Here is a 10,000-nt window from a genome sequence, read left to right as displayed (position 1 = left end):
TCCTGGTGTAACAATGATGGACCTCACATGTACGTAACTTCCGCCTTCGATAAAAAGAAGGACGAATATCTGCATTCTGCGGTGATATTCTCGGAATCCAGGAGTACTCCATGTGGCCTAAAAATCCATGAGTGATAAATTTCCTTGTACGGACAGCATACATACGAACCTTGTACATTTCGTACTCTACCACATCCTCGTTATCCTCGATAGCTTTCCCTGCCGCCATTCCCGAGTCCCCTTGGCCTTTGCCCTTTCTTCCAGCTGAAGGATGAGCATACGATCCAATTTTCTCACCCAATGGCTTGAATGTCTCCGCGTCACCAGCGACCCTCTTTTGGAATTCAACCTCTGATTTTGTGTAATCTGGCGGGATGAATTTGTAAAGAGCCCCTTCGATCTCGTCCGGGGGCGTTGTGCTTGATGCCAATTTAGCATCATAACTTATATCAAGGTATTGGCGAAGGCTTCCCGAAGCAAAATGAAGCTTTGAGAAAGATTAGATAACGCTAGTCGCAAACAATAGCACACTCACTTTGATATCCAATCCTTTATAGCCAAATATCTTCTCATTATCGCCAAAAATCGGGTACGTAAAAGCAGGATTGAATACATCAATGTTCTGCTGTTCTTCGTATTGGAGAAGACTGGCATCCTCCGGGGTGCGAACTAGTCTGTGATGTTAGTATTGATTAAATGTCTATTGCGTACCCCATGAGAATACAACACGCGAATCACTGACCCATCTGCAGGTTTAAAACCTGATTAGAATCGCTAATCCATTCCTCGAGTGTTTCAGCCATGCCTGGACACCAATGACGAAAACGATGGAGAGGGTGAAGGAAGGAAGAGGTAAGTGAGTGCTGTAACTTGAGAACGTAACGACGGTCTGCCTTTCTCAGTTGTTGTAAATGAGTCGTTTGCTGGTTATTGCTCGACGAACGATATCACCACTGGCGACTGAGCGTTCGTTCCGCAGGTCACATATATGTGATACTATCGATTGTTAACTTGACGCATCCTTGCTAATTATTAAAGTTATTAAGCTACACCATTCCCCCGAGTCTGACTTGATTAGGTAATCATCGGTGCTTGCCATAATAGCGTCATTAAAACAACAAAGGAGGGGCCGGATAAAGGCGCCGAACAGCAGTGGCCGAGTATCATCTCCGTCCTTACGTATCTGTCTCTCCAGCACGACCTCGAATACTGCCTATATACCTTTCATTCACAGCAAGACTTCAGCATAATGTCTCGCTCCGGAGCCCTTGATGACAATGAAATCCAGTCAGAGATGAACAAGATGGTGCGTGCCACCGCTCGAGTCACGTTGTTAGCCATCTGCTTGCCTGCAACATCGCTAATCTTATGGCTCTTCGCAGGTGGCGTTCATCTCGCAAGAAGCGAGGGAGAAAGCCAGGGAGATCCAGGTCAAAGCAGACGAGGAATTCGCCATTGAAAAGGTTTGTACTGAGACAACGCAGATTAATGACTGTTGCCGTTCACCCTTTGGAACGTGGCTAATGAGACTCTTACAGGCAAAGATTGTGAGGCAGGAATCTCTCGCTATCGATGCCCAGTTCGAGAAGAAACGAAAGCAAGCCGAGGTCAGCTGGAAGATGTACGTGCGACTGATCTCTCCCACTTGCCGAATTCGCTGAACCACTCGTCTAGTTCTCAGTCGACGGCCATCAATAACTCGCGCTTGAAGATCCTGCAGTCACGCAATGACCATCTTCAGACTTTGTTCGATGAGGCTAATAAGAAAGTCATGGAGTTGAGCGCGGGAGACCGGTATAAGGACGCTCTCGTGAACCTGATACTCGAGGTGAGTCTAATAAAGATGTGATATAGGGGATGCTGAGGTGGCACAATACGAACTCTGCTAATCACCCACGCAGGTCCTCCTAAAGCTTCTTTCTGCTGACATTACCCTGTCCCACCGTCCAAAGGATGCGGAGCTCGTGGAAAAGAGTGCCCAAGAAGCTCAAAAACGATATAAGGATATTGCAGGCCGAGAATCTAATATATCTTTTGATCCAAGTCTCCCTGATGACAGCCCCGGTGGTGTCATTGGGACATCGATGGGAGGCAGAATCAAGGTGGACAATACTCTGGAGGAGAGATTAAGGATTCTGGAAGAGAAGGTGAAGATTGGTTATCGGTGTCTGACTGAATTCACTAACGGAAGAGTAGATGCTACCCGAGTTGAGACATGATCTGTTTGGTCCCAACGAGAATCGAAAATTCTACTCTGTCAGTTGTCCCTGGGTTTCCTGCAAAAGAGAAAGTGCTGACCACAATTTATACATGCTGCAGTAAGTTTGGCCTGTCGACTTTCTTACAATATACATCGGTTACGTGAATTGAATTGATTTTCGAGCGAATGAATTGTGTCATGTCATGTATATTTTGGGCGATTTGTCTCGTCCATTGTCAACTTACACTTACATTGCTGCTTATGCAGCATGCAACAATAGCAGTGCAAGCGATATGTGGTCGACGTGCATATGCGCACCCCTAAGACCCGCAATGCAAGCGAAAATCTGATCACAATTGTTACTAAGCGGTACCGCGCAAATGAGCGTGGCGATTTGCTGCATGTATCATCTAATAAATCTGCTGCACCTGTTGTGTTACATTGGCGCGTCGTGATGAAGTAATATACACAAGAAATACGTGTTAGGACCCATCCACATGGGGGCACATCAATCAATATTAAAACATGAGGCAGTACTCCTCAACCTGTAAAACTGACTCCGGGACACAGTACTACATGTCTCCTTGCTATAACGGGCGGCCATATGCGCTTTCTATTTTTGATAATCTCTTCTTTACTGAGTTGGCTGTCAGATTTTTGGCACAAGAAAACTGCTGTAAGCGACTCACGCTCAATCATCTCTCGACGGAGCCTCGCGTTCTCTTCGTTTGCTACACGTATCTGCTGCTCTTTTTCACTCAAATCATGCTCCAAGGATGATAGATGCTCTAATCGATTGGGGTGTCTGTCAGCTTGCGGAGTATCATGACGGCTGAGACTCTGCGACCCACCTTTCCTCTTTGCTCGAAACGTCCTGGCACTAATCCTGTTCCTGACCCGTTTTCTTTCCCTGGCCGACAATGCCCTATAGTCTTCAACTCGCATCCCCCAAATCATTCCGTCTCTCTCAACGCCCTCTGGAACCTCGTGGTCATGCTCGTCGTGACTGTGATGGGAGAACTCCGAGTCCGAATGTAATGAACGACTACGCTTCACTGTGGCGCTCGCGATGCTCTTTCTCCCCCGGGTCTTGGGAGCTAGCCGAATTGGTGATGCATGGGGGCTGACGATGTGGGATGATAAAGGAGAGGGCGACCGTGTGAGTGAATGGTCTATAAGGTTGACTGACTCTGTGGAATCTAGCTGCGAGCGAAGTGAGAGGATAGGGCTATGGGCCGGCTGCGTGAGCAGGGAAGTGGATATTCCTGTCGAATTTGGAAAGGAATAGTGGTATGCGGGTTGCTGGCAGAATGAGTCTTGCTGCTGAAAGAATGATGGAGACTCGGTTGGCGAGGGAGCTTCGGCCTTGGTAACCGCAGGGGATTGACCGGCGCCCGAAGCCGCCCATGACGTTGATTCAGAAACCCCGAACGGATACCCGCCCGAAGACGATGGAGCCTGGATGGGCGGCAGCGAAGGAAGCACTGAGCTGGACCACTCGAGCGAAGAATCTGGCGCCGACTGAAGAAAGTTCTGGTAGAGATATGCACCCCATGTTGCAGGCGGCTGAGGCAGAAAAACAGTATCCGAAAACGGTCAGCGACGCGCCGAAAATGAGAGATAATTCCTGAGCGAGCGTGGTGAAGACTCACCACAAACGGTTTTTCATCTATTGGCTGGATGGCTGCCATCATGAATTAGTAGCTATGGACGAGAGGTGCACGGGCTGCGAGAAGGGCGTATGGAGTATTAAAGGGCCATTATGTGGGTGTGGGTGTTCGCTTGCTTATATGCTTTTTTGGGTGCGCATACAGAATTGTGGAGGATGGCGCCCGAAGCCGAAGCCGCGAGTGGTTGTAAAAAGCTGAGTCATTTTGCCCGTCGAGCTGGGCTGGCTGGGCGGTGGCCTTACGCACACCCTGTGTTACATCAGACCCACACTGCCAAACGCCCGCAACCACCGAAGCCCGGAGCCCTTTCCGCTCTCTTATTACAGCCAAGGCAGGCTGGTCCGCGACGGGCGACGGCGGCTGATTAGGACGGCGCGTCTTATGTCAGCATTCCCGGGACGGTCATGGCGATGACGGACACGCGCGGACACAAACCGGCGGGCAGCCATCTCCGCCATTATCAGACAGCTGTATACATTTGGCCATGCATAAATGCCATAATTAACGATAACCATGTACGTCAAAAGCCATCACCGCGTCCCACGAACTATATACTGGAAATAGGACTGCTCAACTGACAGTTGCCGCCGGGGGGCCTTCCCGCGTTATTAATACGTGCCCGGCAGGCGGCAGGCAGCAACAGCGCCGCTTGTCGCTCGACGCAACTATTGTTATGCACAACGACCATGGTGACTACTCTAAATATAAATCTTCAAAACAATTATCCGAGCTTTCATCGATCTTCATTATTATTATTGATTCATTTTTGCGCGTCTTTTCTACATCACCTTGACCACATACATTTTATTTCCTGCTACCATAATCCGGCCCCAATATTACGTTCCATCTACACTACTTCATATATTGTCTATCCTCTTCGCATCTTCGCGATTTTAGAGTATCAATTATTATGACATGTTGCTCACTCCTACAACGAATTTCGTTATCGGCTTGTCCCGGCTTGGTTTGATTATGATTGAGAGTCATTTCGTCATCGGTCCCGACCCAAAAATATATGGTGGAGTGCTATATGGCCGATTATCTGCTGCGTTATCTTGTTGCAATAAAATAAATAACCAAAAGAAAGACACAGGGAAAATCGGAAATCGGTTTTATCATGGCAAGTCCGCCGTCATTTATGCGAAAACTCCCTGTCATGGTTATCGACCGCCGTCTGCTTTTGCTGCTGCTCTCCTGGCGCGCGTATGAAAACAGATTTGGGTGAATCTTGGCTCGGGTAATAAATTAACCGCAGGTTTTTTGTGTGATTTGACTGATGACAAATCTCCATCAATCGACGAAAATCAAAATGCACACTCTCGTCCTGCGTTATATAGCTGTATTTATCATAGGACCAGAGGAACATGAGCAACCATAAATAACAAAGAACACTCTTGGCAGGAAGAGCTCCGTGGGTTTCGTCTCTTACGCCTTGCGCTTCAATAACGCCTTGAATTGTTTAGATGATGGTGGTATGGAGGAGCTCGGTGCTTGTTGTGGTGGATCGAAGATGATAACATGGATGATGGACGAAAATCGAAATGGTGGGCGTCGGACAGATTGCCGTCATTCAGCGCACAGCGTCGTGCATTATGATTACTAGAAGATGACTGCAACTGATCGTGTGGAAGAAGAACCAATCGACCCTTGCGCAGCTTGCGCGAGTGTGTAGCTTTCACGACCGTCATCGGAACTGGCGCTACACTTGCAATATGGTAAAGTGATGGAAGGATGAAAGAAATGGATGGAGGGATGGGAATCGGATCTACCACCACCTCTGCTCTTCTCAAGAATCAGCTTGTTGTTGGTTGGGTAAATGTGCACAACAGTAGTAATGCATCCCCTGCCTTGTCATGAAGAGATCTATTGCAAGTTTTCCATGATTGTATATAGAATATCAAATCCTTTCCTATACCACGACGTTATCCGAATTAAAAGTCCCTCATTCTACATGGAAACGTCCCAGAGAGATTTGTTTTCTAAATACCCCATCTCGATCCTATCTCGCTTGTGCAAGCGTTTTTCCTAATGCTAATTTACAGTACAGAAAAGCTATAGAAGATGATGCTTCTCACTACAGGGCGATAGCCATTGCCGAAAAAAGAGAAAAATTCTAAAGGAAAAAAACAGGTATCTATTATGAAACAAAAAGCGGACGAAGCAGCCTCTTCGCCAATAAGACAATTGAAAAAGGAATTGTGCACATGCTGTGGATTTAGGCTTAATAATTACCTGGTTGAGGATACATCATGCTGTTTGTGAACTGCATATCACTGTACAGGCATGAGGAGTAAGCAAAAAAAAAACCAAACCATTATTCAGCAATCGAAAAGGCACTTACATTTGCTGAGCGCTAGGCGCTACGCCGAGAGCAGGGAGTGAATGATTCAGATACTCAAAATGAGTCTGAGAGGAAGGATTGAACATGGGTTGGCTGTACATTTGTGGCGGACCACTGTCGCCAGATTGTATACGTCAGCTACGTTCAAAGCATACTACTGTATTAGGATGAAGACATACCTAGAACCATCTGTGACAGATAGCAATTGGGACACAACCTGGCAAGGATACCCAGCATCTAGAGTCGAATGATTCCCGCCGCCATCGATAAATTCGGCATGCACTTGTATTTGAAATGGAGCGGTCGGCTGATCAGGTATTCCCACAAGCCTTACTCCGTCCTCCCATCTCAACCAGTGAGGTAGCGAGCCGGGAGGAGAGCTAAATTTCGGATGCAGTGCGTCTGATGCTGCTTGAGGATCCCATATCCTAGGTTCCCATTCGTACGGCTGATTTACCACCCTATGGTACCCATTAGACCGGTCTACGTCATGCTCCGTCAAGAATATACTCACGCATAATTATTGGGCTGCCCAATGATTCTCCGCTGGAAAGGCCTGAATACCCAGCCACCACCCGGCAGTTTTTTGGCATCAACATTCCAGATGTGATTGCCTTTCGATTTTGCCTTCTTGCCGTCAGGATTAAACCTCGATATGAGACCTTGTCTCCAGAGATAATTCTTAATCTTTTTGATGGACATAATTTCCTCTGTGATACCACGTTGTTGCAACTATTTGAAATAAGCTTCGTACCGTGAAACACCATCATGTAAACTCAAACTTACATCCTCTGCAAACGCATTGGTAAACGCCTGGATTCTGAATTTAAAAGGTCGATAATCCGTAGACTCGTCAAGCTTCTGCATCTTCTTAGGCATAAGGACTTGGTGGATTTTTTCGCCTTTACTATCACACGCATCCACTGCACATGGGTTAGCATTTGAAAACAAATATGATGAAGCCGTACTTACAATCCGAGCAAATCCGGTTGAGGAATTCCTCGAAAATCTGATCTAGCTGCCTGCGGATATCGTCTGAAATTCCGCCATTTGCCTGATCAGGCGCCAATCCATCTGCACCGACAGAACTTCGTCTCCTCTTGGTTCTCCTCGGCTCATCATCATCCGAATCATCCTCTTCATCTCCGTCGTCCACCGGCGACCCCGCTCGTGACTGCCATGCTGACGGTGGCACACTTGATGTCATGGCTGAATGGGACCAGTTCTTATTGACAGAGGTGCTTCTTCCGCGTACTATAGGTCTCCCGTCAATCCGTTCAGATGAGGATAGCCGCCGTTCCATCATTTGTGGCCCAGATTGTTGTTTTGAAGTGTTTCCGAGACCATTCTGTTGTAAGCTGACGTCCATAGACATAATTTCGCCATCCCACGGTTGAGGAGGGAGATTATACCTTGGTGGGCTGGGAGGACGGGAGGGAGGTATAGTGGCGAGGGGTGACGAAATCATAGGCATGTGCTGGGCGCCAATGGAGGCAATGAAGCTAGGCGAAGGCACAGCTGGCGTCGTCGGAGGCAATGTCCCTGTAAGCTGGCTTGGCAGCTGATGACCGTTGGGAAACGAGTGCGAATGGACAAGAGGAGGAGCCTGTAGCTTGCTGTTCAAAAACTCAGTTGCTAAGTTGGAACCAGGTGGCACAGTGCTGTTGATCGTTTGTACAGTGGCCGATCGTTTAGACCCAGCGGTATTCTGATCGACAGGGAGAGATGGAAGGAGACTGGAGGGCTGAACCGTCATTTGTAAATTATTCAGCTGGGTGGGGACAGCTGTGGACGTCATGGACACTTGATATTGAGGCGGCGCAGAGGTGACATTAGTCTGTACAGCAGGTGATGGTAGGTAATTTCCTGTCGGGGATGTACTCTGAGAGGTTTGAGAGTTGGGGGTAGTATTATCTTTAGGTGTCTGAACCGGGCCTACGCCAAGTTCGCTTGCAACCTCAAGGTGGTTACTGATGTCACCCAGATTTGTCGATACCCCAATCTCTTCACCTCTTAACAACGCTTGCTTTGCACTCTGCGCGGAATCTAAGATTTTGTCCAAAAGTGACAGCTTATCAATCATTTCGCTGGACATCTCCATTGTCAACCCGCCCAAACATGACTGTGAGTGCGTCTGGGATTGATTCTGATTTTGCACCTGGGATTGAATTACAGTAGAGTGTTGTGGAATTGATGGATGGGAATGGCCCAATGACGATTTTCTGGAAGTAGTCATGTGCGAAGGGGCGGGCGTAGGAGTTGACACGTCTTCCATGGAGATTTCGTTGGTGGCCATAATCCCCAGCTGCTGCTGGTGACCCTTTTGTTGCTGCTGACCTTGACCTGAAGAACCGAAAAGGGCATTCCCGTCCCCTTGTACGTGAGAGGTCGAAGTCGCAATGGTAGGTGATGGTGCTAGAGGGGAATCAATAGGGCTCTGCAAGGCCGGAAAGGTGAATTGGGAAGGGATTGCTTGAGATGTGACCGCCTGCGTGAAAGTAAAAGGCGATGGGTTCGATTGACCAAAGTTATAAAAAGAACCGCCGCTAAAAGTAGCTCCTCGCTGTCTACCCGCTATCTGTGGCGCGTATTGGTGAGGAAAAATGCCACGGACTGGACTGGAGGGCTGAGAAGCAGGTAATCTCTGATTGGGCTGCTGTATTTGCTGAGGTTGTCGATCGTCATCAAATGATATCTGAGAAACAAAAGACCCTTCGGCGTTGCCAGAAACGGGGCCTTCAGGGAACTGAAAGTAATCTTGAGACAAATCGGTGTTGTGACCGGAACTGAAGGGATCTGTCAAGGGAGGGCCCGAAGAAGGAAGTGATGAAGGAGACCGTAGCTGATGCTGTAGGCGAGGAAGTGCCGCCGGCAAAGCACTTATATTGAGCGAAAGGTTTTGAGGACGAGATGCACTTGAACCAACAGAGGAATTTTCACCTTCAGTACTCTCATATGAGGGGGGAAAACATTCCCCCCCAGCTTGTGAATCGGTATTCGAGGCTATTCTGGCATGACATTAGCTTCACTCTGCTATTATCGATCTGGAAAAGGCTCACGTGGACGGGGAGGGAGGAGAGCTAAAAGCGTTAAAAACCCAATTATCGTATGCCTTGTTGTCACCGATGATTGTAGACCCTACAGGGTCCACCGAATGATCCAGTATTTCGGATTGCTGTTGGACTGAAAAGCGTCCTGTCGGAGAGGGTGAAGTAAACAAGGGCGGCGCTGCCGAGAGAAGGGGTGGTGGAAGAGGAGGTGTTGACGGCAGGTTGGCAGTTGCAGAGGCTGTCAGGGCGCAGAAGAAAGTAGATGCGAAATAGATGAAATCATCGTCAGCTGGCCGTATATATATGGATACTGGGTGATGAATGAAACAGAGCCAGTCAAGTGGATGCGGCAGGAGTTGTAGATAGATATTTTGTTGCCACCCTTTCCTCCCGTACTAAACCGCTGCTGCTGCAGACCAATACAAAAAGATATGTCTTGGTTGAGAAGTAAGAGACGGCAAGTAAGCATGAAGAGAGTGGGTATGCGACTGTCAAGGGCACGCGTCTTCGAAGCACTATTCCACCTTCACGACCGCTTGACACCATATAACTCAGTCGACTGCTTGTCTGTGTCCCACACGGGCTGAGACCGCCTCACGACATACCCATCGCGTCCCTCCCACATACAAATTCAAGCTCGAGTTGTCCAACAAAACTGGAGATGTCACTCACCCTTCAACCTCTTGATATGTCTGCTCGTTATAAGTTTCGATAACTGGAAGAAAAAAGTCTTTCCTCA

The 10,000-nt window shown here is 48.1% G+C and overlaps 4 protein-coding genes across 4 annotated transcripts in view; 1 reads left to right on the top strand and 3 right to left on the bottom strand.

Moving 5' to 3' along the window:
- CNA05430 (conserved hypothetical protein) overlaps nucleotides 1-966 on the bottom strand; it is a 1,792-nt gene extending 826 nt beyond the window's left edge. Inside the window, exons 1-4 of the mRNA XM_566862.2 lie at nucleotides 743-966; nucleotides 536-669; nucleotides 170-487; nucleotides 28-117 (exon numbers count right to left, since the gene is read on the bottom strand). Of these exons, the coding sequence (XP_566862.1) occupies nucleotides 28-117; nucleotides 170-487; nucleotides 536-669; nucleotides 743-803 (603 nt within the window). The 5' untranslated portion in view covers nucleotides 804-966. The remainder of the gene's footprint in view (nucleotides 1-27; nucleotides 118-169; nucleotides 488-535; nucleotides 670-742) is intronic.
- Nucleotides 967-1,185: 219 nt separating this feature from the next.
- Nucleotides 1,186-2,426, top strand: CNA05420 (vacuolar ATP synthase subunit e, putative). Its single transcript, XM_566860.2, has 7 exons — nucleotides 1,186-1,306; nucleotides 1,383-1,463; nucleotides 1,539-1,621; nucleotides 1,675-1,828; nucleotides 1,902-2,147; nucleotides 2,197-2,256; nucleotides 2,320-2,426. Exons 1-7 carry the CDS (start codon nucleotides 1,250-1,252, stop codon nucleotides 2,320-2,322), a joined length of 684 nt encoding a protein of 227 aa, XP_566860.1. The 5' UTR covers nucleotides 1,186-1,249; the 3' UTR covers nucleotides 2,323-2,426.
- Nucleotides 2,427-2,499: 73 nt separating this feature from the next.
- CNA05415 (hypothetical protein) lies at nucleotides 2,500-3,954 on the bottom strand. The gene is made up of 4 exons (XM_024656098.1): nucleotides 3,853-3,954; nucleotides 3,052-3,766; nucleotides 2,890-2,988; nucleotides 2,500-2,837 (listed from the first exon to the last, which is right to left on the bottom strand). Exons 1-4 carry the CDS (start codon nucleotides 3,892-3,894, stop codon nucleotides 2,788-2,790), a joined length of 906 nt encoding a protein of 301 aa, XP_024514170.1. The 5' UTR covers nucleotides 3,895-3,954; the 3' UTR covers nucleotides 2,500-2,787.
- Nucleotides 3,955-5,701: 1,747 nt separating this feature from the next.
- The window catches only part of CNA05410 (expressed protein), a 4,741-nt gene continuing 442 nt past the window's right edge, over nucleotides 5,702-10,000 (bottom strand). Inside the window, exons 1-8 of the mRNA XM_024656306.1 lie at nucleotides 9,934-10,000; nucleotides 9,271-9,499; nucleotides 7,184-9,219; nucleotides 6,998-7,134; nucleotides 6,726-6,943; nucleotides 6,391-6,672; nucleotides 6,212-6,325; nucleotides 5,702-6,143 (exon numbers count right to left, since the gene is read on the bottom strand). The exon at nucleotides 9,934-10,000 is cut by the window's right edge and continues 442 nt beyond it. Coding sequence (XP_024511937.1) covers nucleotides 6,092-6,143; nucleotides 6,212-6,325; nucleotides 6,391-6,672; nucleotides 6,726-6,943; nucleotides 6,998-7,134; nucleotides 7,184-8,507 — 2,127 coding nt within the window. The 5' untranslated portion in view covers nucleotides 8,508-9,219; nucleotides 9,271-9,499; nucleotides 9,934-10,000 and the 3' untranslated portion in view covers nucleotides 5,702-6,091. The remainder of the gene's footprint in view (nucleotides 6,144-6,211; nucleotides 6,326-6,390; nucleotides 6,673-6,725; nucleotides 6,944-6,997; nucleotides 7,135-7,183; nucleotides 9,220-9,270; nucleotides 9,500-9,933) is intronic.

The sequence above is a fragment of the Cryptococcus neoformans genome, chromosome 1, assembly GCF_000091045.1.
Source record: "Cryptococcus neoformans var. neoformans JEC21 chromosome 1, complete sequence".
NCBI lineage: Eukaryota > Fungi > Basidiomycota > Tremellomycetes > Tremellales > Cryptococcaceae > Cryptococcus > Cryptococcus deneoformans.
This window is presented reverse-complemented; position numbering and strand designations above follow the sequence as displayed.